Source organism: Eubalaena glacialis, chromosome 3 (genome assembly GCF_028564815.1).
Source record: "Eubalaena glacialis isolate mEubGla1 chromosome 3, mEubGla1.1.hap2.+ XY, whole genome shotgun sequence".
Lineage (NCBI taxonomy): Eukaryota > Metazoa > Chordata > Mammalia > Artiodactyla > Balaenidae > Eubalaena > Eubalaena glacialis.
Window position 1 is genome coordinate 2,319,127 of NC_083718.1, and position 27,057 is coordinate 2,346,183.

The window sequence follows — 27,057 nt, forward strand, 5'->3', positions numbered from 1 at the left end:
ATGGTGCCCCTGGTCCTTCTCAAAGGTGTCCCGCTTTGGACGATACATTACGTGGCCATACTGCATATGAGGGAGGGAAATTCATTAATAGGGGAGCAGTTTTTCAGGTAAAGATTAGGTAGAGATTTATAGGTAATTAAAGTAAAATTTCTGCAAGTATTCTGTTTTACTTAGTATTTAAAACTTCAAATAAAATAGAAGATTGGAGGGTTATGTCTAGTGTGGGAATTACTATATGTCAAATGTTATTAATCATGCATCTTTCTACAAATATTTAGACTTGAAAGCAGAAATTGAAAAGTTAAAAGCTGCTCAAAGAAACAGTCAGAACGTTGACCCTGAACGATACAGGCTCTGTCGGCAAGAAATAACATCCTTGAGAATGAAGCTGTATCAGCAGGAGAGAGACATGGCAGAAATGCAAAGGTGGGCTCTGGTCACTGCCTTAGATGCTGTGGGTGGACTGGCTTGGGGCGAGGGGTGGGAGAAGGGAGGGGGAGGGGGGGCAGGGACGGGAGGCTGAGGAGGTACCGGAGTCTGCCTTTATCCCTGCCTTCCCTGTGTATAGAACAGCTTACCCCCAGACCATTATATTTTAAATATTCCTAAGTGGTTTCCTAATCTCGATGGATTGTCTCTTGATTCTCAGTCTTATAAATCTGGATATTTTTAACTCTTTTAAACTCTTGTTTGTCTTTGCTAAGGATGTGGAAAGAAAAACTTGAACAAGCTGAAAAAAGAAAACTTCAAGTAACAAAGGAGTTACAGGTATCGTTTCAACTCTCTAAACTGATTTGAAAATTTGCAAAGAAATATGACAGTAAATATACAGATGTAATTTCTCAAATTCCAGGCCAAGGAATTTGTTTTATCCTGTAGGAAGTGGGAAATCATTGAAAGTGTCTGACCAGGGAATTGACATTTTGAGAATTAGTTCAGAATTACTTTGGTGTAGGGTGTGAGCAGGACTGAAAGCAAGAGGAACTGTTGGCAGGGTAGTCAGAAGGCTGCCTCTGGTTCAGGCGGGAGGTGCTACGGGTCTGAACCAAGGTGACGGCAGTGGAGACGCCGCGGCAGGGCCTGACCTGCTGTAGACGTCGGTGCTTGAGATCAGGCACATCTGGTGATGCTGGGTTGAGCCATGAGTGGGCTGAGGATGGTGTCAGGACTGAGGATGGTGTCAGGACAGAGGGTCAGCGTCTCCCTGGGAGTCTAAGAAGTATGGTGGTCACATTTACGGGGAAGTCGCGACGAGAGGGTCTAAGAGACCATTAATTAACTGAGTCCCACATACTGTGACTTTAATGTTTAATGTTTTAGGTGGATCTAACAGTTTCATGCTTGTGATTAAAGTTAATTTTTTTTCTGACTTCTACTAGAAAGCAGGAATTACATTTCAAATGGACAACCACTTGCCAAACCTGGTCAATCTCAATGAAGACCCTCAGCTGTCGGAGATACTGTTATATATGATAAAAGAGGGAACAACTACAGTAGGAAAGTATAAACCAAACTCGAGCCATGACATTCAGTTGTCGGGGGTGCTGATCGCCGACGAGCACTGGTATGTCCCTCCCCAGTAGTTTTCCGGGTCTTGATGACTTGTGGTTTCCTTCACATGAGGTATTCACTCACACTGATTCTTTGGTATAAGTCTTCGAATGCATCTTTTAGCCAGGAAAAACAGACAATCTGGGTGTTTTGTAAGGATGGCAGGTCAGTTACTCTCAATGTGAGATATGATGTAGTATCGCTCTATCAGAAGTTATCCCTCAGCCAATAGATCTAAACTTCTATCCGTCATCTATGGCAGGATTTTTGATTGGATCGACAAATTTTAAAATTTGTTCATATGAATTGAATGATACTGTATGTGTTGTTAGGGTGATAGTATATGTAAACTTTTGTAGCTCCACAGTGTGTTTTCATGATTTATCCATGTTGATGCTCTCTCATTTTTCCGCTGTAAAGTATCCTGTTGTATGAGTTTACCTGTCTACTTGGTTGGTAGACGTTTGGGTGGTTTCTCACGTTTTGCTCCCACAGTACTGCTGTGAGCGCTCTTGGATGCGTCTCCTGGTACAAACGGGCAGAGCTTCTCTGGAGCAAGTTTCAAAAACTGAGTTAGGGCCCTCGGGGCAGCCGCTAGGAACCTGGGCGGCCAGGCCTTTCTGTTTGCCCCGCTGTGCTGTGTGGGTCTGATGATCTTTCTATTACCCTATAATGATGATTTTAAAGTTTGGGAATCACTCTTCAGTTGTGTGTCTAGGAGCAGAGATACCAGGCTGTAGAATCTGTGCATATGCACCTTTACGAGGTAATCTCAGATTGTTTTCCGGAACGATTGTCAATTCTGCTGCCATTGGCACTGAGGCACGTGTTGCTCCACATGCTTGCCAAGCCTTGGTACCGTCAGGGGGATGTGAAATGGCATCTCGCGGGGGATTCGTTTTGCATTTCCTTGACTAATCCTATTCATCTATTCTTTGGCCATTTTTGTTTGCTCTTCTGTAACTTGCCTGTTCATGTCTTTTGTCCATTTTTCTATTGTATTGGGTTTTTTTCATAATTTGTAGGAGTTTTTTAATATATTTTGGTGGCCAAGCTTTTGTGAGTTTCATGTGTTGTAAATATCTTTTTTCCAGTGTGTGCCTCATCGTTTCACTCTCTTATGGTGCCTTTTGATGGATCAAAGTTCTGAGTTAGTATAGTACATACGTCAGTCTTTTCCTTTATGGTTGTCAATTTTTGTGTCTTGTTTAAGAAATCATTTCTACACTGAGGTCATAGAGACAGTCACCTAAATTATCGCCTAAATGTTTTGAAATTTTGCCTTCACATTTAAGTCCGTAAGTCGTATGGAATTTTTTGTTTGGTGTGAAGTAGGGATCTAAATTCATTTATTTTCCACGTGAATAACCGATTCTACCAGTACCATATGTTAAACAACATATGACTTTTTTTGTGATCTGCAGTGTCCATACAAAAAACTTCCAACAATACAGAGTGTGCTTTCTCACTCCTATTGCACAGCCCGGGAACTTGAGCTCCGCGACGTCTTTGTACCCGGCGTGGCGCGGCTCCTTGATCCTCAGGTCCGCTTGCTCTTCTGTTAGTTAGCCATTTTCTATAAGAGATAAATCCAGAATTACTTACACTTGTAGCAAAGATACAGAACATGCCCCCAGAGAGTTGAGAGTCCAGCGGGACCAGGAAGTCCCCCACTCGCCTAGCACTTGGTGTTTCCCCTTTTAGTACACGGATAGGTGTTTGTCTCACTCTCTGGACCGTGAACTTCATGAGAGCAGGTTTCGTGTCTGTCTTCACTGCTGGCATACCTGGCACACGGGGCTCAGTGGACAAAGGAGCCCCAGTACCCATCAGTGTATATTAACATTAGGTGGGTCTTAGCTACTTAGTGCTTAAAAGTAAAGAAAGAGAAGGAAAGTTCACCTCTAGCTTTGAGCCCTAAAGAGAAGCTGCTTAGAGGGCTCTGGCCTTGACGAGTGATGGAGATAAGGGAGAGGGTGTCTTATGTTGATGGAACGATTCAGGTAAAGGAGAGAAGCTGATGTTAAGGCAAATCCAGGTGGGGTTCTTATGGGAAATAGCGGTGGATCAGGGGGTTGGTGGTTGAAGCCAGATGGGGGGTGGGAGGGGGCAGAATGCTAAGGCCAAGGGCTTTTGACGGCAGAGCGGATAGAGCTGGGAGAGAGGAGGCGTCCGAACAAGCAGGCCTTGTTTAAACCTTTGCGGGGTTGGGACACTAGGCTGGCGGGAGGGTGAGCCGTACTTCCTGAGTCCTCTTCTCTAGGTGCTCAAGTCCAACTACCGTTCTTTACCTGTAGCTCTCAGAGCCTTGTCTGGAGCTAGAGGTTTTGTTTGGGGCTCAGCTTTTGCTACAGTGTTCTCTTTCTTTCTGTCCAGTTAATCCAAAGATAACTGGATTTTGGCGTTTCTTTCCTATTTTCTGAATAAAAAGACTCAAAAGGATATGTAGCATTTATAGCTGATTTTCAACAGTGTGATCTTATCGCCAGAGTTCAGTTAGTTAGATGTCCAAGGAGTGTGCTTTTATCTCCGTGCTTTTCCTTCCTCTGTATTTTACCCCTCTTTTCATGGGAGGAAAATGTTGTTTGTCCCATTATTAAAACTCGTAAATAAAACCAGAAAGTTAGAAGAGTAAAACATAAAAATACTTAAAACTCTTCCATTCATAAATAAACCACTGTCAGTATTTTAGTGTATTTTCCTTTAATGTTTGTGTACTTTTTTTTTCCATTTCTGGGGAAGAGGGGTTGGTATTTTTTTTAAGTAGTTTTAATCAAAATACATGCGATGAAAATTTTTCCCACCACTGGAGGATAGAACTGCTAGAGAAGCCAGGCTTTTTCACCAAACCTTCAAAATCTAATTGAAGGAAAATAAGAGAGTTCTAAGTTATTATGGTCACAAATTGATATGAACCTTAACACAAAGGGAATAACCCAAGGAGGATTATCTGTATTGCCTTTTTCTTACTTGTTAGTCTGTCCTGTAATTGTAACGGTGTGCATCCTGTCTTCACAGCACTGTCAACAATTTTGATGGCACAGTGAGTATCATCCCAGCTGGGGAAGCAAAGACATATGTAAATGGAAGACTTATTTTGGAACCCACGGTATTACATCATGTAAGTTGGCTGCTGCTAAGATGTGAGAAATTGTTTGACTTTGGGCAAGTGATTTAGTTTTTTGAGCCCGGTTCTCTCCTCTGTAAGATCAGTAGTGAACGGGATGAAGGACTTTCTGGTTCTAACGTTCTCTTATTTCACGAATCGCCTGCCTTTGCGCAGAGACTGCAGTTCTGTTATGGTGGGTGGACCAGCCCCCAAGGAGCTGTCCACCAGCGGCAGCATTATGTGTCCCGGGAAGAGCTGGGCTTTGGAATCAGACCAGACGGGGTCGAAGCCCTGGCCCTGCCACTTGCCGTATGACCTTTGAAAAGTTATTAAGCTTGGGGTGATTGCATGTCACCCATGTCAGGACACTCTTGAGAGCACTTTAATAATTATATTAGGAGAACAGGCATGAACTGTTCTGTTGCAGGCAAAGCAGGACGTATGGTCACTTGGTATATATCCTGTCTTTCAGGAGGGGTAAGGGAGGAGTGGGTGAAAGAACTCATGCGTAGCTCTTGCTACAGTGTCTGCAGACAGTGAGCTCGGTGTGCACTTATCACTGTTACTGTTAAGCTCTGTGCTCTATTGGTTTCCTCATTCCTAAAACTGGGATAATAACATGCGTAGTTGTGAGACGTCAGTGAGATGGTGTATGTGTAGAGTGTCGGATGCAGTTCTTGGCCTGTAGGAAGCATTTCATAAACGTTAGCTGCTGTGATTTTTACGTTTATCATTAGCGATACTAGACTGTATTGAATTGTTGAACATAAGGATTTGTCCCATGGAATTTTTTGGTTCAGACTCATCTCAAGGAGTAAATTTTTTGTGTGCTTTAGGGTGATCGGGTGATTCTTGGCGGCGATCATTATTTTAGATTTAATCATCCAGTAGAAGTCCAGAAAGGGGAAAGACCGCCCAGTAGAGATACTCTTGTGAGTGAGGGTCCAAGAGACTTTGAATTTGCAAAAAATGACTTGCTCACGGCACAGAGATTGCAGTAAGTATTTTTGTTGGTATGAAACAGTAAGTATACGGGAGAGGGCTATGGAGAGCCTTAATCAGGTTGTCCTGACTCTACTCGTTAACTCTTTGGGTGCTGATTTCTAGTGACATGATCCTTCCTCTTCTGTGTGCATTCACTCAACAAACAAACTTAGCTCCTACGCTGGAGGAATTCGTCTTCTCATGGGGCTGACGGACAGACAGACAGAGTGCCCTGACAGAGCCCTGCACCGTGTGGAGCTCCTGGGGTGACTCCTGCCCCGACCAGGGGTCAGCGAAGGTCTCGTGAGAAGATGTCCCCTGGGAGGGAGTCGGCCAGGGGAAGCCTGGGGAGTGGACCCTTATTTACTTTTCTTCTTTTGCCCCAGTTTTAGCTGAGGCAATATTGTAGGAGTTCTGATTTAAGCAGGATCCCTGTAAAATAAATGGCAAGTAACACAGAAATAAAATGCTAAAGCATTTGGACTTTATCTTAAAGGTTATGGGGTCGTTAGAGAATTTTAAGGAGACATGAGACAGACATGATGGGGATCACATTTGCAGAATGGTGACTGTGGCCCAGGTCCGGAGGGTGGAGGGCGGTGGAGCCAGGTCCCGGGCTGCAGTGCAGTGGAGGCTGGGGGGTGAGACGGGCATCTCGGGGTCGCGGGGAGAGAAATATCCGCACAGAGGATGGAGGTGGGGGGTGGGAAGGATGACCGGGGTGGGCCACACGAACCCTGCTTTGTGACCTTTTCAAAAATCTGAGCTTGCTTTGCCCTCTTTTTTTTTTTTTTTTTTTAAAGTTGTGGTACAACATGCATAGCATAAAATTCACCTTTTTAGCCATTTTTAAGTGTGCAGTTCAGTGGCGTCAAGTACATTCGCAGTGCTGTGCAGCCTCAACCATGTTCTGTCCCCAGAACTTTCTCATCCCCCAGCTGGGCCTCTGTACCCACTAAGCAACGGCTCCCCCCCGCCAGGCCCCGGTAGCCATTAGGTCCTCTTTCTTTTGACATTCTGATTCTAATTCAGTAAAATGGGGTACGGACATTTTATGCAGTGCAATTGTTAAAGCGTCGAGTTATGTTGAGAAGAAAGAAGCTTTTAGTTTTCTGTAATCACCAATCCTTTTCCCCCCATACGGTGAAAGGTAATTTAATATTTTGACTTCTCAAAATGTCTAAGTGTTAACCTGAAAACTGGGTTCACCTCTTGGTGGGTGTCGAGCCAAAAGACACAGCCAGGCCAAAGATCAGGAGAAGGAAGGACTTATTACTTGCAGCAAGTAAGGAAAACACAGGGAACTTTCCCAAAGCCGTGCTTCCCCAACAGTAAGACTGGGGAGGTTTTAAGCTAAGGGTACATGCGTGTTCATGAAGGGGCCTGAGCAGCGGAGAAGTCAGCGTAGAATCAGGGCAAAGATCGACAGAGTCCAGGCTTCAGTTGACTGAAGTCACGGGGGTCACAGAAGGTCAACACCTCCATCCCTGAGGTTCCCGTTGACCTGGTGGCTGAGCTTCAGGCTAATCTTCACCACTGACTCAGAGCTGCGAGTCTTCACAACTGGTGTCTTATCTTTGCTGTTGTTGCTTCTCTTGCCTGATAACAGTTGTTCTTTTGTTCCCTTGAGACCATTGATTTCTGAGACCTGTTCAAGGGCAAGCCCTGTGTCCAGGCTTAGATCACAAAACGGCTCAGGCCAAACATGGCTTCTCTTCTGTCAAGAAAGCCCCGCCTGGTTCTCTCTCTCTGCGGGACCCCCCCACCCTGTCTGCTTACAAAATTATTATAGATGATTGGAAAAATATGGTACAATCTCTGCTTTATCAGCTCATGTATCATGCTTTTAGAGGCATTTCAATATATTCCTAATTTATGACCTAAACATGAATTGAAAGATAATGATATGAAATAATTTTTGCCCTAACCATTGTTAGTTTAACATAAAATGCCCATATTTCGTGTTTACTACAGTGTTAACTATAATATTTGCTGCGGCGTTCACTGTAACATAATTTTTATGTTATAAATATATTATATTTTTATGTAAGTTAAAACATTTTTATATAACTTAAGCATTAGAAAAACATATTTGCTTAAATATCGAGCATCTGCAATAGTAATTAAGTTAGAAATAAGCAAATTTTCATCCTTTTATGTTTTCTTTGTGTAAACAATTCTAGAGCTAATAAACATTTCAGAATGCTATTGACAGAACGTCAGAAATGAAGTTTTGAGATTTGAACTTTTGTTTAATTTAAAACATCTTAATATGATTAAGAACTATTATAGCATATGAAGAATTCTTGACAGAGTACCCTGTAACTACTGAATATTTTGCTACCTGTAGACTTGAAGCAGAAATAAAGGAGGCGCAGTTGAAAGCAAAGGAAGAAATGATGCAGGGAATCCAGATCGTAAAAGAAATGGCTCAGCAAGAGCTTTCCTCTCAAAAAGCTGCGTACGAAAGCAAAATAAAAGTCCTGGAAGCAGAACTGGTAAGGGGCAGAACTGTTTTCTTTCTCTGCCGGTGCATGCCACGTAAACTTATGTTGCTAGCAGGCCCTGGGGGAGCGTCAGAGGGGAGATCAAGGCTGCTACGGGGGGAGGAGAAGCAGAGAGGCTCTGTCCCCCTGCCCTCAGGCCATGGCTCTCCTGTTTGCTGGCAGTCCTGCTTCCCAGAAGCCCATCTGGAGGGCAGCGCTCTGAAGGGTTTGGCTAGTGATGGTTATTTTCAGTTGGGTTAGTCAACCTGGATGGGGTGGAGAAGCACTGGGGCACCTTTTCTATCTGTGAGTCAATTTCTTGTGCATTTACTTATTTATTTTTTATTATTTTTTTAAAAGAAGAACTTTTTTTAAAAAAATTTTATTTATTTATTTATTTATGGCTGTGTTGGGTATTCGTTTCTGTGCGAGGGCTTTCTCTAGTTGCGGCAAGCAGGGGCCACTCTTCATCGCGGTGCGCGGGCCTCTCACTATCGTGGCCTCTCTTGTTGCGGAGCACAGGCTCCAGACGCGCAGGCTCAGTAATTGTGGCTCACGGGCCTAGTTGCTTCGCGGCATGTGGGATCTTCCCAGACCAGGGCTCGAACCCATGTTCCCTGCGTTGGCAGGCAGACTCTCAACCACTGCGCCACCAGGGAAGCCCTTGTGCATTGATTTTTAAAAAGCGACTTTTGTACCTTTTTGGTATCATTTTTGAAGAATTGCTCTGTATCTTTGCCCTATTTATTTTTTGTTATTGTCCTTTAAAGAAAGAAGAATGTCAAAGAAAGAAGATACAGGAAATAAATAACCAAAAGGCTAATTACAAAATTGAGGAACTAGAAAAGGCAAAGCAGCGTTTTGAACAGGAAATATATGTCAACAAAAAGCGGTTAGAAATGGAGACTTTGGCTACAAAACAGGTAATTTCATTTTATAGCTAGTCTGAGCTATCTTGAGGAAAAGCTGGATTTTTCTTTTTTTTTAAAGAGCTTATGGTCTCTTGATGGGCGATGGCCAAATCCAGCTCTGCAGGTGAGAAGGGTCTTCCTGCCTGAAAGCCTCTGTCCTCACGACGTGCTCACACATTATCACACAGATCTTTTCAAAGGGACAGAGCTGTTGTTTCCAGCGAGTTCCAGTCGAGTGTTCTCTTTCCCTGCGTCCAGAGCGACCCTGTGGTCAGTCATGCCGAACGATGTAAGGAGTGAGGTGATACTAGGGCATGGTATATAGAAGGAGGCACGGCTCAGCTCTGGGACCGGTTACATCCGGTGCCAGGGTGGAGAGAGCAGCAAGCAGGCCGTGTGCCCGCGTGAGTCCTCAGGGAACTACTCTCAGCCTTGGGCGCTCAGGCACTGACTTCCCTCATCTCTCTGAGCACAGAGGCATCTTTCAAGGGCAGCTCACGGTGGCTCTCCAGGTGCTGGACCAGCAGCCTCAGCATCACCTGGTAGACGTGCAGATCTCGGTCCATCCAGAACTGCCGAATCACATCCTCTGCGGTGGGGCCGGAATCCCTTCTAACCAGCCCCGGAGGGGGGCCCTGAATCCCGAAGGGAGAGCCCCTGCTTTCGTCTCTGCTGCGACTTCTTATATCTTCAAGTTTTACTCTCAAATGGCAGTTTTCCTTCTTTTCTTCCTAAGTTTATGGTGGGGTTGGGCGTAGAGGAAGATACTCGCAGTAACCCCAGAGTACCGGTACTATAAAGTGGTGAGAATACATATATTAGCCGATTCTAGAGCACGGAGGGGCTAGTGAGCCACCCCAGAGAGTTTTAAGAGAAAAACAGACATGTTTACATCTTGAAAACAATTATCATTAGTGGGCTGGTACAAGGCTTATTTGTGTCAAGTGAGGTTTTTAGGTGTATTTTTAATTTAACGTTTTAATTTAGTCAACAAATTCTTGAGTAGTTTTTTCCTTTTTTTTTCTTTTTTCCTGAAAGTTTTTATGCTCCTATCAATGGGGAGGAAAAGATTAATCTATGTTATCAAAAATTCCTAATGATTTTGTTGTGGGGAAAAAAATCATTTTATAAAGATACTTTATAAAGCATTTTTTAAAAGCCTTTATGCTTAATAATACACGTACTGTGAAATGAGAATTATGTAGTGCATTACCATTGTCAGTCTGGTTTCATAATTTCTCTCTTTGCACGTTCTCGTGTACGGCTCCACGTGAATGAATATCAATTAGGCTTTAGAAGACCACAGGATCCGCCATGCAAGAATTCTGGAAGCTTTAGAAACCGAGAAACAAAGGATTGCTAAGGAAGTACAAATTCTACAGCAAAATCAGAGTAATAGGGATAAAACTTTCACAAGTGAGTATAGGACGATTTTAGCAGGTATTTTCTAAAGTTACGTATGTTATTTCATACAATTAGTAAAATGTTAATTATCTTTGTATATTCAAAATTTTTTTTCTGGATGTTGCTGACTTCTCTGGATCTAGATAAATTTGTATGACTGATTATTTTTAGGATATTCACTTTTTAGAATATTTAGTTATATAAGCAAATAGTAAACAGAATTCCAAGTATTATTTTAATGTGTATTATGCTTTTTAAAATGTCTTACTCTAATCCTTAATTCTTATTTTATAAGAATTATTAATCTGAGTTGTGCTTAATCATTGTATACTTCGTTTTCTTTCTCACTTGAAAGTTGTTATTTTTTTGTACATTTCTACATTCCTGTGTAGAGCATAGCATTTTTTTCCAAATATTTATTTATTTATTTGGCCGTGCCGGGCGGCTTGTGCCATCTTAGTTCCCGACCAGGGATCAAACCCAGGCCCCGGCAGTGAAAGCACAGTGTCCTAACCACTGGACCGCCAGGGAATTCCCCAAACACAGGATGTTTAATGTAAACTTTCTTTTTTTAATTATAGAAAGTTTCAAATAAGCTATGAAAGCAGAGAGATTACTACAGTAAACTCTTCCATACTTATCATCCATCTTCAACAGTTACCCACACATGTTCAGTTTTGTTCCAGCCGTGCTCAATCCCCCTGCCCCCCTGGACTATTCTGAAGCAAATCCCAGACATCCTATCACTTGATCTGTAAATACTTCACTATGTATCTCCAAGTTAGATAAGAACTCTCTTTTCTCTCTTTCTCTGTCACTCTTTGAAGCATAACTCTGATATTATTATTACACCTAAAAATATTAATAATAATTTCTTACACATCAAATATCTAGTCCCTATTCAAATTTTGTGGACTATTTCATAATTTTTAAAATATACTCGGTTTGAATCAGGATACAAATGTGGTCCACACCCCCCTGTGTTTGCTAGATGTGCCTTTTAAGTCTCTTTTAATCTGTCAGCTGGCTCTTCCTTCCTCTCTCTCTGTCCCCTTGTAATTCATGTATTGAAGAAGCCAGGTTGTCTCCCTGTAGAGTTTCGCAGATTCTGGGTTTGCTGACTGTATGTCCAGGCTGTTGCTTAGCTGGTTCCTGTGCCTTTACATACCCTGCAAAGCACCCGTCATCCAGGTTCAGCGTTTTAGCAAGAATACTTGGTAGTTGTGCCGTATACTTTCCATAACTTCTGTTTTTAAATTACCTTGAAACTGTTACATCTGTTGTGAGAGATAAGAACATTGTATTAATACATGTTTTTATTCCTCTTAGGTCCTAAAACAGTACCATGCAATGAATACTTGATTTTTTTTATCCACATGAACAATGAATTTCACTCTTCCAAAAAAATGTTTTTAATGGAATGCTGGTTATAAGTTTGAACAATATAGAAAATGTTTATGATAAAATCTTAAATTTGAATTAGGAACATGGAATTGTGGGCTGAAAGTGTTTTTATGTCCTGATATATCTCTGTTTCTGTCTATATCCATCTATCTATCTATCTATTTTTAAAATTTCAGGCAAAATAAAAAAGGACTGTGGTTCTATTTAAGTTAAGGCTGTAGTATACTTTACCTAATACTTTAAATAAATTAGAAGTTAGGAAAAAAAGAAATTAGAAAAAAAAAATCTTTTAAAATATTAGAAGGAAAAGCAGCATCTTTGGCATTTCCTTGTTTACAAAACCCGTATCCTCTCTCTATGAACTTCAGTTTTCTTCCATGCCTCCACAGGTGAAAGACCTCATTTTGTATGAAGAATGTTTTATTTCACCAGTGAGGCTCGAAGAAAAGTTACTGAGTTATCACCTTCACCTTCTGTGATGCATCGTTAAAGCCATTCGTTTGAAGTCAGTTGTTTTTCAGGACGTGTTGTGCCTGGCGGTGTGTTAGTGCTCACATATGTGTTCTGAATCTTCTCCGTGTGCTCTCTGCTAGTTCAGCCCAGTTGGAGCTCCATGAAACTCTCCGTGATGATTCAGGAAGCCAATACCATCAGCAACAAGTTAAAAAAGAATTATGTTTTTGGCAGGTGAGTGATTATCTTATTTGTAAAGTAATTTGTTGTTTTAAACTAGTCACGCTTCACGCTTCATGTGATTTTTTCTGTTTTAGTTTCTCTAAGGACATGGTATCCTACATGCCTGTCCAGGAGCAAGCGGGTGTCATAATCCCCAGGGGCACTTCCAGATTCCGCTCTCAGAGCTCACTCTGGAGTGAAAAAGGCTTTCAGCAATTAACATACTCGTATATTTTATAAACAGAATAATTTTAGATGTTTTAGGAATTCACTGATTTTCTTTTGAGTTGAGAATTTATAAGTATTCCACATTTTAAAAGGAATATACAATATTAGAACTTTTAAGAAATTATTATATAAGAAGTTATTTTAATATAGTATATACTAGACATGATTATTAGTATAACAAAAATACTTAACTATGGAGAGATTTAATCAGTGGTCTGAATTTTTATGGGAGTCATTCTAATTCGGAAAACTCTATCTAGGTTATGTATGTTTTAGGAGAAGCATTTTTTTTCTTTGGTTTTTCTTTCAGACATGTTGTATCAGATAAAGGAAGTAGTTCTGACACTTGTATTCAGGTTCGTAACCTGCAACTAGGGGTCTCAACTGTCTGGAGTCTGGAAAAGTTTGAGTCTAAGCTTGCGGCAATGAAAGAACTTTACGAGGTTTGGAATATTATTAAAATCTCTATAAACTTTTTGAAATAAAAATATTATATGTAAAAACTTACAGGATTCTGCCAGATTATAGCCTTAATGCTTGAATTGTGTAATGGAAAAAGGAAAATAAACTAAATAGTTAACTCAATCTAGAAAAGAATAAACCTAAACCAAAGGAGAGCAAATGAAGGAATCATTAAAAATAAAAGTAATAATTGACAAATTAGAATTAATAAACTCAGGCTTTGGCTCTTTGAAAAGATGAACATGTGATTTTAGGAATGGACATAGCATTTAAATAAAGATCTCAAGCATTTAAAAATTATATTACATTTTTATGTAAATAAGTTTAATAAGTAAGCTAATAAGTTTAATAATTTTCTAGAAAGTAAAGATTTTTCTAGAAAAAGAGAAATTATGAAAGTTGATTTAATAGGTGAATAACCAAGCAATAAATTGAAAAGTTTGTCAGTGAACTAGCCTGAAAAAAAAAATTGGTAAAAAAAAAAAAGATGCTGATCCCAGTCAATTTCATAGGTAAGCACTTTTGAACCTCCAAAAAACAGACAAATCCTGTTACATTTAAACTATTCTAGAAGGTAGCAAAGAATAGAAAGTGTCACAGTTACGATGCGAGAATAACTGATTACAGTCAAAACAAACAAAACCCACAAAAACTGAAAAGATGATTCAAAAGAGAATTACAAACCAATCTTAATATGAACACAGCTATAAAAATCCTGAAAGAAATGTTAGTAAGTCAAACCCAAGGTTGTATTTAGAGAATACTTATACCATGATTAAGTAGGGTTAATTCCAGGAATGGAATGCAAGGTATATTCACAACAGAAAATACAGAAAGGCTGAAGGGAGTCAATACAAAAGCACTGACAGTTTGCCTCTAAATAATGGGTTTGCAAGTGGTTAAAATTTTTTTCTTTGTGTTTATATGTATTAATAATTTCCAGATTTTCTACAGTGAATGTGAATTGCTTGTGTAATTAGAAAAACAAAAAACTGTATTGAGGTCATTTGATAATTCTTGCCTTGACATATACATTAAAATCTGATGGGTGAGTTACCTTACATTCGTACTTTCAACTGTTTGTTGCAATATTCTTTACTTATTTTTCCATTTAGTTATACTATTCCTGAATCAATCTCTATATTTATTTTGCTAGCACTTTAATTGGTATTGCTTTAAGTATTTAAATTAAAATATAGATTATTATCATGATCAATATATTCAACCAGGAAGTGATTGAATCTTTTTTTATTAGAAATAATTCATAATAATTTATTCCACAGTTAATATTGACCAGATATTGCTTTAAGCATTTTATAGTTATTGGTTAATGTATTCATTTCCAAAAATACTGATTCATTAAATTAATATTTTGTGTCAAAGCTAATTCAAATTTGTCTCTTTGTTTTTTTGTTTTTGTTTTTGTTTTTTTACCATCTTTACTGGAGTATAATTGCTTTACAATGGTGTGTTAGTTTCTGCTTTATAACAAAGTGAATCAGCTATACATATATATATATCCCCATATCTCTTCCCTCTTGCATCTCCCTCCCTCCCACCCTCCCTATCCCACCCCTCTAGGTGGTCACAAAGCACCGAGCTGATCTCCCTGTGCTATGCGGCTGCTTCCCACTAGCTATCTATTTTACATTTGGTAGTGTATATATGTCCATGCCACTCTCTCACTTTGTCCCAGTTTACCCTTCCCCCTCCCCGTGTCCTCAAGTCCATTCTCTAGTAGGTCTGCGTCTTTATTCCCGTCCTGCCCCTAGGTTCTTCATGACCATTTTTTTTTTAAGATTCCATATATATGTGTTAGCATACGGTATTTGTTTTTCTCTTTCTGACTTACTTCACTCTGTATGACAGACTCTAGGTCCATCCACCTCACTACAAATAACTCAATTTCGTTTCTTTTTATGGCTGAGTAATATTCCATTGTACGTATGTGCCACGTCTTCTTTATCCATTCATCTGTCGATGGACACTTAGGTTGCTTCCATGTCCTGGCTATTGTAAATAGAGCTGCAATGAACACTGGGGTACATGACTCTTTTTGAATTATGGTTTTCTCAGAGTATATGCCCAGTAGTGGGATTGCTGGGTCGAATGGTAGTTCTATTTTTAGTTTTTTAAGGAACCTCCATACTGTTCTCCATAGCGGCTGTATCAATTTACATTCCCACCAACAGTGCAAGAGGGTTCCCTTTTCTCCACACCCTCTCCAGCATTTATTGTTTGTAGATTTTTTGATGATGGCCATTCTGACTGGTGTGAGGTGATACCTCATTGTGGTTTTGATTTGCATTTCTCTAATGATTAGTGATGTTGAGCATCCTTTCATATGTTTGTTGGCAATCTGTATATCTTCTTTGGAGAAGTGTCTATTTAGGTCCCCTTAATGTTGTCAGATTATTCTTTTATTTTTCTCCTGAGGATGCTATCGTTTTTGTTTTCTCTATGTTTTCTAAATCACGTTTATTATTTCTGAATTATTTAATGATTTCTGTTGCTTTTATTAGTAGACCTCTTTTAATATAATTCCTAGTGTCATGTGATTTTTAAAAATTTTATCAGGAGTGCGATTTTTTTACTTTTAACATTATCTAGATAACCTATAATTTTGCGAATTTTATAAATGCAACAAAGGAAACATTTTTCCCTTAGTTGCTAAACATTTTTAACCCATAATTACTAGAAACTATATATTTAATTTTCTTAGAGCCATTGTAGTAACAAGGGTGAAGATGTCTTTTGCGACCCTGAAGATGAATGGGAACCCGACATCACAAATGTTCCAGTGTCTTCATTTTCCAGAAGGAGGTGAGGACGTCTGTGTTACTGGCTTTCTTCCTTCTCAGAAGAACTCTCTGTTGTCATGGTGGATATCTGGAAAGGGAACCCAGTATGTCACTGATCAAATTACAGCACCTAGGGCATTAGATTGTTTATATTCAGTTAGAATACGAAGAAATATCCTCAGTATTTTACCATATAAGTTTTAAGAGCAACTTAGACTGGCATAAATCTCATTTCCTATAAAGATGAACAGTGTTTATTACTTAACCCTTTCTCAAAAACCTGGCATATTCTATGACATTTGATTGGAAGTTACAGAGTTTGGAATGCCGTTAAGTTAGTTTGAGCGCCTCAGAGCACTAAGTCACGGTGCTCGAGGACTCCTGTACGTGACGCGTGTTGCTTATTGACTGAAACATGCAAGACCCACCGTCAGTGGCTGCTGCTCCTGCACGCCCCGGTGCTTAGGTTACAGCGAGGCGCGTGCTGTAGTAGGAAGGCCTTCGTCCTGGCACTCGGTTAGCCCCTTGCTTTGGTTTTTGAGCAGGACTGCTGGCTGCCGTGTCCTGAGGATACAAGGATAAGTACAGAATACTCCCTGCCCTCCGAGACCTGGCGTGGAGGAAAGTTGGGGTGGGGCAGGTTGATGAAGACCTGACCCGAGGCTGGGCAGCGGCTGCGGAGGAGGGGAGGTCTACGGGCATCCGCGAGGCAGGATCACGGGCCTCGGTGTCTGGTGTGGGGTGACAGTGATGCGGGGCTGCAGGCGGGTCCTGGCCGAGCGACTAGGGGAGGGTGGCGTTCCCTGAGGTGGACGGTAGGGAGGCTATTTTGGACGCGGTGAGTTTGAGGTTCCTGGGGGTCATCCAGGTGTACACTGAGGTCTAAGACTTTGTAGAAGGGATTCGGGAATTTTCAGGATGTAAAGGTCAGTGGCGTTTCATCCGGCAGAAGCATCACCATAGATAGGACATGTGCTGGATGCGTGCAGAGCAGAGTCTCATTTACCGCAGAACTGCTGCTGTCCTTACCCCATTTTACAGGCAGAGTAACTAAGGATTTAAAGACATAAGGATCTTGTCCAGAGTCACCCAGCCTCTCTGTGGCAGAGGGAAGAACAGCGAGTTTCTGGTTAAATGTAGTTTCAACTTCATCGCCTTCAGCGCAGCTCAGAGTCCGTTTGGGTTCTAAACCTTTTTAGGCCTCTCTTGGTTTTGACCATGCTTATTTTAAACTCATTTGTATAAACTCTCCTCAAAGAGGTGGAACTACTTAATTACCTGTGACTTTTGCTTTATTTCCTGCATTCTAGCTGCTAAGCTAGAGTGAGAAATAGCCAAGACGTCGCGTTCATGTTATATGTTATGTACGTGGCAGCTCGTATCTCAAGCCGAAGGAAACACAGAGCGTGTGCTTTAAACAGACTCTGGGCTCCTTGAGTGCATCCGCTGCAGGCTCGTGCTGTGCAGAGTCACAGGTCCCACCGAGTCCTGAGTCCTCGTGCTGGCCCCACGTGACCGGGAGCCCAGGGCAGGACGTCTCGAGGCTTCAGTTTTCTCATCTGTGAGCTGGAGACAGGGCAGGGTCATCCGTGAGGAGCAGCTGCTTCTCCGGTGACCACTGTGGTCTCTGATACAGGACCGATGATGGTGATGATGCAGGGTTGCTGTGAGGGTTTGAGATCCAACCTTGTCCGTGGCTGTTCTGTGAATGGCAGTTCTTGTTATCGGGCACCTAATATGTATTGAATAACATGAAATCTTGGGATACAGAGAGGATATGATTTCTGATCCAATTCCAATGAAAAGATAAGTGATATCTTCAGGTGATTTGTCCTGAGGACTTCAAAACAGAGGTGGGCTCTGGCACTAAAATGAGCAAACTCGTCCTGGAGTGGAATTGGGCAGATGGGGCCTGGGACACTTGCACCAGCCCAGAGTGGCATAAGCCTCCCAGAATTCAAACCAGCCCTACAGATTCATGAGAGTGTGGTTTATAAATTCCTTTAGATTTAAAAATTACTGATTTCTTATTGTTTTATTATAAACAGGTATAAGTTTTGTGTACTTAGACGTGTGGATCAAATATGAGCATTAAGAATTAACATTAAAATTTTATCCTATCGAAGGTTAATAATTTACATCTTAAATCCCGCTGACTTTTAGGTTAATAATTAGGGAATCAACAGAAACTTAAATTGTTACTGAAAAATCAAAACAACATTTTCTAAGATTTCGAAATCAGGTGTTTTCATTTGGCAGAGATGTTTTCGAAAACTTCTATAATTTAAAAGTATCATTTTTTAAAAAACATGGATTGCTCTTGGTCAGAAGCCTTGTGTATGAAGTTTCAGCCTTGCAAGAATGTTTATGACAGAATTGCAGACTCTGAGAATGCCTGAAGGTAATGGACTCTTAATTATGGAGCTTCTAGGCAATGATGTGCCACGCTTTTTCTGTGGTGAAATAGACCGGTTTGGTGGCGTATAAATTTTGATATGTGCTGTTGACAGTTAAAAGTAAAATTTCCCCCGATGTTAAGTAAAAATTCTTTGAAAGGAATGTGACAAGCATTTTTTAATTTGAGTTTAAACATTGTTTAACTACAGTCGTGTTGAAAGAATAAGTTTTCCTAGTTCAGACTTAATGGGATAATGTACGCTTTTCTTTCGCTACTAAGTAAGAAAACTGTAACCTGTGAGAATTGATATTTTCTCTCTCTGTTGTCAGTCATAATTCTGTGTTTCTCTCGTAGGAATTCATGGGGAAATTTTATGTTTGAAACATTTAGGCGACTACAGATAGAATGCTTTTGTTTAACCATCTTTTCAACAAATAGCGTTTTTCTGTGAGTGGCCACCAGTATAGAGGGTCCTGTTAAGGAGAAGACGTCAAAGGTCCCGCTGGACTGAGGTCTGGGGCCACAGCCTGACACACGGGGGCTGGAGCTGGGGTTTGGAAAGTTGGTCCATGGGTGGTGACACGGAAGCCGGCGCTCCTTCCCGTCACACCCCAGGGGGAGGCGTGAGTGCAGGGGAGAGGCGGCAGGAAGAGCCACTGAAGGTCGAATTGTGGGGTCGCCTCCTGCCTTGTGCCGCTGCTGCGCTTCCCGGTGCTGTGCTCTTCGCCCTGTGCAGCAAATATTTACTTGAATTTATTGACCTGGATCATTTCCCTGCTTGAAACCCTTCCCAGGATAACTTGCTCAGGATCAGTCCACGCTCCCTTAGCTGGCATCCGAGGTCGGCCCCGGGCTCGCTCCGGGGGCCCTCCTGGCTCTGGGGCCGAGTCCTTCCCCCCGAGCGCCTCTGCAGCCCTCCGTGCCCTCATGACTTCCTGTGGACCGTAAGCTCCGTGAGCCCAGAAGCCCTGTTTGCTGTGTCTTAACCACAGTATCCGGAGCCTGTGAATAGTAGGACAGCTGACCCTCGAACAGCACGGGTTTTCAGTAGTAAACACGGCAGGATTGGGGTTGGCTGAGCCTGCGGATGTGGAGGAACCTCGTGTGCCGAGGGCTGACTGTGCGCCCCTAATCCCCGCCTCGTTCGCGGGTCAGCTGTACATTTGTTCTATTCAGTTAATGAACTGTAGGGTTAGACTAGTACCTGAAAATAGTAAATACCTGTTCGGTGAACCAAATTAATTTAACCCTTGATGAAAGTATTTCCATGGAAAACATTCTCGTGGATGTCCATTCTCTTTGGAGAATTTAAAGCTGTGTCCTTCGCATTTTCCCATGTGGAGTATAGCTGCTAACCTCACGGTTTCTGTTTTTCCAGGAGCAGGAGTCTGATGAAGAACAGGAGGGTTTCCGGCTGTCTGCATGGCATAGAGGCCCACGCGGTCCAGGACTTGCATTCTTCACACTCATCAGGTACTTTTTTCATCAGACTGTGTTGTTTACTGAGAAGAGCACCAAGTCTTGTCTCTGCCACTATCTTGTTTCCTGTTCTTGTGCAAATCATTTCATCTCCTGGAAGCTTCCATTTCCTCTGTAAACAGGGCGGACCGGAGACCCCTCCCACTTCTGAAACTCTGCTCTGTGATGTATTCCAAGCCTTTAGTTGAGTGACTAGTTCAAATGTGGAAGACGTGTGTTTGTTCAAAAATGTATGAGGATATTGTTTTCTTCTAAGTGAAAAAAAGGCAAAGTGTAGAAGATTATGTATTACAGGATATCGTATGTGTGAGGAGGAGAAAAAAGATGTATACAAACATGCTTATAAATGAATATGCTCTCCCTGAAAGCGCTGGTTGCCCAGGGCACTTGGGGGATGGGACGGGACAGAAAGGAAGACGTCCTTTTCACAGCATATCCTTCGTTTTCTTCTGGATTTTATATAATATGCATGATTTGTCTAAAGCTACTTTAATTTTTAAAAGTTTAAAAGAAAAAGTTATAGGAATTATTCCACTGAATAATTATTTTATGCCAATATTGACTATGTTAATTGTCATAAGAAGAGGGGGTACACTGTAATTTATATGTGTAAGCACCTGTAATAATTAAGAGTACTGCCTGGTAGCAACAGGCTGCTGCACAACAACGGAAGAGAACCCCTGATTCGTACAACAACCCGGGGAGTCCCAAAACACTAGGCTGAGTGCAAGAAACTGGATGATAAGGAGTACATTCCGTGTGGTTCTATTTATAGGAAGTTCAGAAATAGCCAAAACTAATCTGTCGTGACAGAGCCGAGTAGGTCAGGTAGAATGGTGGGTCATGAGGGAGCCTGCTGGAAAGCGGTGGTGGGCGCGTTGCACGTGTTGATCTGAGCGGGGGTCACGCGGGGTACACGTATGTGAAGACAAGCTGTACGCTTAAGACGTGCACACCTTACGCTTTACAGAATGTCACTTGTGCCTGAGTAAATGGAGTTTTACAGTTACTCTGGAATGTAACAGTCTATTTCGATAAAGGTGTCAGTGGAATATGAGTAGCCATGAAAGAAATTGTATCTCATCTTGCCTTTAAAATAAAGACACTAGGGTTTCTTTTTTTTTTTAATCATAAAATTATCTTTTAGGAAGATAATTATTATCCTACTACTTGTTTAATATAGACTTTATGTTTACCAGCCAGATAAAAAGTTCTATATCTGTGGTGGCAACTTATTTATTCAGTATTATTTGAGAGTAAGATGTTTTACAAAGGTACCTTTTTCAGATAACTAAACCTGTTACGAGGGTCGTGTTTTTTTTTTTTTTTTTTTAATTGAAGTATAGTTGATTTACAACATTGTGTTAGTTTCAGGTTTTCAAGGGTCATTTTTTAAGGCCCCTTTTTAAAAATTAAGATACAAGACGAAGTCAGACATATAAGAGGTCTTTGCTTGTTTGCAGTTTTCAGAGAGGGAGCTGGAAACCCACGTGTGCATTTAGCGCGAACCTGCCCGGGGGGCTGCGAGGTCGGGGAGGACAGGCCTGCCAGCTTCGGAAAGTCGAGCCAGTGTCTGAACCTCTCACCTTAGGGGCCGTATTTCGAAACTAGATTTTTACAAGTCGTTCTGATGCGCTGATGCTGGACTTGGGGATGCACTCGTACCGGTACCTGACTGAGCAGGCGTTACATGGTTAGCTGTCCGTGGTGACGGGAGCAGCATCGCTGTCACCGGCACCCTGTAGTGACAGAGCTTTGGGCTGACAGCTGTTTTCTCTTCCCAAATCAAGCTCCTGTCTCGGCTCTCGAATCTTTTTTTTTTTTTTTTTTTTGAAGAGGAGGGTTTTTTTATTATTATTATTTTTATGTACAGAAAAATCAATAGTGTACACTTAGCCCAGTTTGGTGGCCAGTTCTTTGGCCTTTGCCTTTTCCAGCTTGGCGATGCGAACCACTGATTTGGGACCCAGGACATTGCCTCCCCAGTGATGGCGGATCTCATCATATCTGTCGTTGTAATTGGTCCTGATGGCTTCCACCAGCTTAGCCAGGGCACCTTTGTCTTCCGAGTTGACTTGGGTGAAGGCCACGGTGGTGCAGGTCTTCCTGTGGACCAGACGCCCCAGCCTGGCCTTGCCCTTGATGATGCAGTAGGGAACCCCCATCTTCCGGCACAGGGCAGGCAGGAAGACCACCAGCTGGAAGACAGCGTTAGCTCTGGAGAGTATTCTGAGCAGAAGCAGTAACTCAGAAGCTAACGTGGCAGCGACTGCTCAGGGTTAAAATCTCGAATCTTAATAGTCCCCACCTGGTGCCTGTATTTTACTCTGCTTTTTAGTTTGCTGTTTCTAATGGCTTAGGGAGTAGAGCAGAAAACTAATCGTGCATATGAAATGGGAACCCTACTCACGTGTTAGCATTCCGGGATAAAGTTATTTCCAGAGGCGCCAAATGAGCTCTTACAAGTTTTTCCGTTTACCTCTGGTTTGGACGGTGCTTCGAAAATTATGCTGAGCGTCTGTCTCCCCAAGATGTGATAGATTAACTGTAGACAGCTGTTTGGCTTTCACCTCCTTTGGTTGTAGGATACCTAGAGCAGGGGCTGTTACAGGAAGAGCTGCCGAGAGATCTTCCTTCTAATGTCGTTTGCTCTATTACTGCCTGCTCTTCCAGCTTATAAATTAATTAAGCTTATTTTACTTATATTTAATGTGTTTATATTATTTTATTTTATGCAACTGCCATTGTTTTCACCAATTCACAGTTCCTTAGGTGTTACCAAAAAGTAAATAAAGAAGGAGGTTAAGCCAATGGTTACGTGGGATATTTGGATTCCCTGTAATCTGTGTCTGTAGCTGCTAAGCTATGGATGGATGCTGTTGAGAGGTTGATTGATTCTTCTGTGGAATTGTGTTTTCCGCTTGGTGTATGGAAATAAGGGTGTCTTGAAATAGGAATAGCCTACTTGGAATGTGTGACCAGTGTTCTGTAGCCGCTTGCACTCATGGGTTTGTTTGCACGTACTGTCCCTGGAAACGAGGCTTAAGGTGGCTGTTTTCTGTCGACACAGGCTTCGTGGGGAAATCAAGCTCCGCGCACCCGGACTCAGCAGAATCCTTTCTTCCCGGGGTTTGCAAGGAATTGATTGGCTCATCATTAGAGCTTCTTGGACAGAGTGATGACGAAGAAAACACTGTGGCGGACAACTTGATTAGTAATTTCCTTAAAATCCACGACGGGGTACTTGCCGTGTTCAGAGCTCATGAAGAACAGGACGAAGACAGTCCAAGTAACTGTAAGCAGCCCCTGCCCACCCGCTCACGAGGACCGTGGTCCCCTGCTCTGTTTGGCGTGGCTTTGTCACCTCTGTCATGCGGTGTCCGACGTTACAGTGTCTTCGTGCGGATCAGACGTGAGCTCTCGTGCTTGGGGGTCACTTCTTCTCATCACTTTTCTTCTTCTTTCGAAGTGTTCTCTGATGGAGCAAACCAGTCGCTTGCTGTGCAGGCGGCGAGCGCCTTCGAGCGGCTCGTGGTGCTGACGAGACACTGGCTGAGCGGCGTCCCCCCCGGGGCTGGCGCGGGGGCTCCGCCGGCCGAGCTGAGACGGGAAGTGAGGAAGCTGGGAGGCTGCTTGCAGTTGTTTCTGCAGGTAAAGTGATCTCGGGTTATCGCTGGGAGAACTCATCTGTTCAGCAAGTGTTTATCGACTCTCTCCTGTTCGCATCTTGCCCAAAATTCGACCCTTAGGATTTTCAGAAGGGCTTTCTGTGTTGAAATCCCAAGACTGTGGATGTTGGATGATTGATTGATGGCACCGAGACTTCCCAGGGCTTTCTGCGCGCCGGGCACTACAAATGTTAACTCCTTCAGTCCTCACCGCAGCCCCGGACGTGGGCACTGATGTTGTCACCCTTTTATCAGTGAGGAAGTGGAGGCCGGGGAGGGTGTGTCCACTGTTCACAACTAGTAGGTCGTAGACTTGGGCCCAGGTCGCCGTGGACCCAGCGTGTGCTCCTGCCCCCCCGGGCCGCACTGCCCTCCACAGGGGCTGCCGGGAAGGGGGTCGGGGTCTCTCTCTGGTTACGGGTGGGGCTTCAGCGCAGGGTGAGTTAGTCACAAGCCTGCTGGCACAGGGGCAAGGAAAGTAATCTTGTTTCCCTGTTTACCTTAAGTCAGATAAGATGAGGCTTGGCTGTAGGAAGAGGTAAGGTGAAAGCTTCCTTTCTCTCATAAAATCTGGAGGCGGGCTTGGTGGCTGCCTCGGGACCCCGGTTCGTTCCGTGCAGCTCTCGGCTGGGCCCCGAGCTTGGCCCCAGGCTCCGTGTCTACCGCGTCCAGGGCTCCAGGGAGGGTCAGCGCACAGGATGGAAGAAGGGGCCTTCTTTTAAGGAGGTTTCTGGGAAGTGCATTTTTATTCTGGCAGCCGTGTGACCAGGGAGCACTGGAGGAGGAGGACATGGGGGCTGATGCTGGAGAGACCCCGTATCTGCTGATGCCCGGACCTCCTCCGAGAGACTCCGCACGTACGAGGGGCCAAGGCAGAAACCCAGAGGGACAGACTTTGTAGCGAAGTGTTCTAGATACTTGGACAGATCCTATAGTGCCTCCCAAGACTTTCCAGTCGTGCTCTAGTGGATGCTTAGTTGTGTCAGATGCCTCCTGGGAGGCTCTCTTTATTCACTGACTGAACTTGCTGGTCCAGTGTTGAAACTAGATGTCTGGTTCCCATTGTCCATTATTCTCCCCTAGGAGGTCTTTGTGGGGCTCCCGGAGACCTGGCCACACATTCCTCCTATGAGCTCCTCTGATAATAAATAACCCTGTACGTGACCCGTTATGCCGTTTAATGCACCGTGTCGGTGTGGGCAGTGAGCTCTCGGCAGGTGGATGGAATGTGGTGTCCTTTCTCACGAGGGCTCGTTGTGTGATCGATGCTCGGTTGGGTCCTTGTTATTGAATTAATTATAAACTGACATTGATTGAAGGGTCACTTTGGATATAGATCACTAGGAAACAGAGTGACCATCATAAGGAGAGTGGACTGCAGACCGGTGGGGAGCGGGGTCAGAGGCAGGAGGGCTCGGACAGCACAGGCCCTGAGAGCGTGGGCCGCCGGGTCACCCCCGGTCGCCTGGGCTCCAGCCGTGTGGATGCGGGAGGGCTGGGTGACTCGGTCGGCCTCAGATTCTGGAGGTGGTGCAGGATAGGAGAAACCAAACCCAACCCACCGCTGGCGTTTGGAAGTCCAGTGTGTGAGCCGGGGCTGGATTAGGTGTGCGTGTGTCCTTGCACAGACTTTGTGACTCTCCTGTTCCCCACCTAGAAAGTGAAGCAGCAGTGCCGACCTGGCGAGGCTGCTGGGACGGTCAGTCAGTGGGCTGGTGTCCCAAGAAAGGACCGCAGAGGAGCTGGGGTGGAGCGTTCTCCCGTCTCTTCCATCTCGAGGAAGAGCACTTTGACCGTAACTTAGGGCTGTGGCCTGTTGCCCTGTGAGAAATGCTTTCCATAAGGAATCAGGACGGAGAGGACAGGTGACCTGGAGGGAGGTCAGCTGAGCTCAGGTGACACTGAAGTTCAGCTGGCAAAACTGGATTTAGGAACTAGACTCTGCTCAAGTGTAGCTTGAGCATCCTTACCTTGCAGTGATGCAGGTAGCATATTCCAGGAGGCAGACCCGGGAGGGGTGCCTGAGCCGCCCTCCCTGCTCCTCTGGGGGACGTGGGGGAGCCTTTCATTTGCAGGGTTTCAGGTCTTCCCTCCCCCTTCCCTTCCCCTCCTTCTCCTTTGCCCTCCCCACCCCCCATAATAGGAAGTGTCCTGGTTACCCATCCGTCACTCGGCCCCGGCACAGGGAGTGCTCGGCCGCCGTCTCACGTCTCGCTGCTGCCTGCTTGCCTTCCGTCTCCTATTAGTGCAGAAGCTCTCTGAGGGCAGCCTGTATCCTAGTCGTGTCATCACCGTCAGAAGCTATGGGATCGCACGTTGTCTGGTTCCGATCAGACTTTGATGAAGCACGGTCACTGTATCGATGAATGCAGAATCCATTTTCTTCAGATTGGTCTTCTTGTTCTTACCTCCCCTGGTAATCTCATGTATCCGATACCCTGGTCCATTTTTATCTTACAGGGATGCTCTTCAGATATTTCATCAATGGTGAAAGAGGCTCAAAAGCAAGTGATCCAAATTGTACACCAAGCCATCAAGTACGCGGGGCAGTTAGCAGCTCTTAGCGGGGACCAGCTGCGCTCCCTGGAGAGCAGCGACTGCGGGGCTGCCAGCCTCCAGGTAACTCGGCAGCGTTCGTGGTGGAAGGCTTCATCTCAGGGCACAGTAGAGGCTTCTGATAGTGGTGTCACTAAGCAGGATAAGTGTTTGATTTTCAAAGCGGCACATACTTTACTAGTTTAGCAGGAGATTGAAAGCTGTTACAGTCTAAGTGGTTAAATGTACCTGATGATTTGGGATCCTCACCGTGCCTTCCGGATCTTTGGCTTGATGGTAGCCGCCTGCTCTGGAGGGTGGGTGCTCAGCCAGCCAACGTGTGAAGAATGTAATTACGTTTGCATGTAATTCTAGAAAACGTGTATTTGCTTGCTTTAATTATTCATGCTACTGAAAACATAATATTGTATTAAAACGTTCTAGCAACACGGTGTCCTGTCTAAGAGGATGAACATTCTTTAACATATAATATGTGGAATACAAAATTACAGACTGGCTCATTTTTTTTCCTTATGCACCGTTAGTTCTTATTCTAGCTTATGTTGAATTAATCAACTTGGAATGTATTACAGTCCTAAAATAAGCAGAAAATATAACTTAATTATTTGGTAATTTAAAAAGAATATAGAACTTGAATTTGCCAGTTAACGCTTAAAAACTTTTTCTAGGATGATTTCATGGGTGCTATTTGTGATGGTGTAGGCTTGGGAATGGAGAGTCTCCTAGATTCTGGACTGGAAAAAGCAAAAGAACTTGAGCGTGAACTCCGAAGGCAGAGTCCCCAAGATGAGGTAAGACGAACAAGGGAATGTCCTATATAGTACCAGCCAGTATGTAAAGTTGGTTTTTAAAAATAGTTTAACTCAGTCAGTGATTGAGGTTTTTATAAATTTATGTATTTTAGCTTGTGTGGGATTGTTTTTTACTGAAAAGGCTGTTGA

General features: G+C 43.2%; 2 protein-coding genes across 2 annotated transcripts in view; one reads left to right on the top strand and one right to left on the bottom strand.

Annotated features, from left to right (window-relative positions):
• KIF14 (kinesin family member 14) overlaps positions 1-27,057 on the top strand; it is a 47,185-nt gene that overhangs the window by 14,390 nt on the left and 5,738 nt on the right. Inside the window, exons 11-26 of the mRNA XM_061185259.1 lie at positions 279-426; positions 705-768; positions 1,380-1,564; positions 4,570-4,672; positions 5,497-5,657; positions 7,995-8,142; positions 8,901-9,053; positions 10,331-10,457; positions 12,443-12,536; positions 13,063-13,195; positions 15,937-16,037; positions 19,792-19,886; positions 22,963-23,187; positions 23,362-23,543; positions 26,021-26,179; positions 26,785-26,907. Coding sequence (XP_061041242.1) covers positions 279-426; positions 705-768; positions 1,380-1,564; positions 4,570-4,672; positions 5,497-5,657; positions 7,995-8,142; positions 8,901-9,053; positions 10,331-10,457; positions 12,443-12,536; positions 13,063-13,195; positions 15,937-16,037; positions 19,792-19,886; positions 22,963-23,187; positions 23,362-23,543; positions 26,021-26,179; positions 26,785-26,907 — 2,201 coding nt within the window. The remainder of the gene's footprint in view (positions 1-278; positions 427-704; positions 769-1,379; positions 1,565-4,569; positions 4,673-5,496; positions 5,658-7,994; positions 8,143-8,900; positions 9,054-10,330; positions 10,458-12,442; positions 12,537-13,062; positions 13,196-15,936; positions 16,038-19,791; positions 19,887-22,962; positions 23,188-23,361; positions 23,544-26,020; positions 26,180-26,784; positions 26,908-27,057) is intronic.
• LOC133088275 (large ribosomal subunit protein eL8-like) lies at positions 21,742-22,312 on the bottom strand. The gene is made up of 2 exons (XM_061186131.1): positions 22,303-22,312; positions 21,742-22,161 (listed from the first exon to the last, which is right to left on the bottom strand). Exons 1-2 carry the CDS (start codon positions 22,310-22,312, stop codon positions 21,785-21,787), a joined length of 387 nt encoding a protein of 128 aa, XP_061042114.1. The 3' UTR covers positions 21,742-21,784.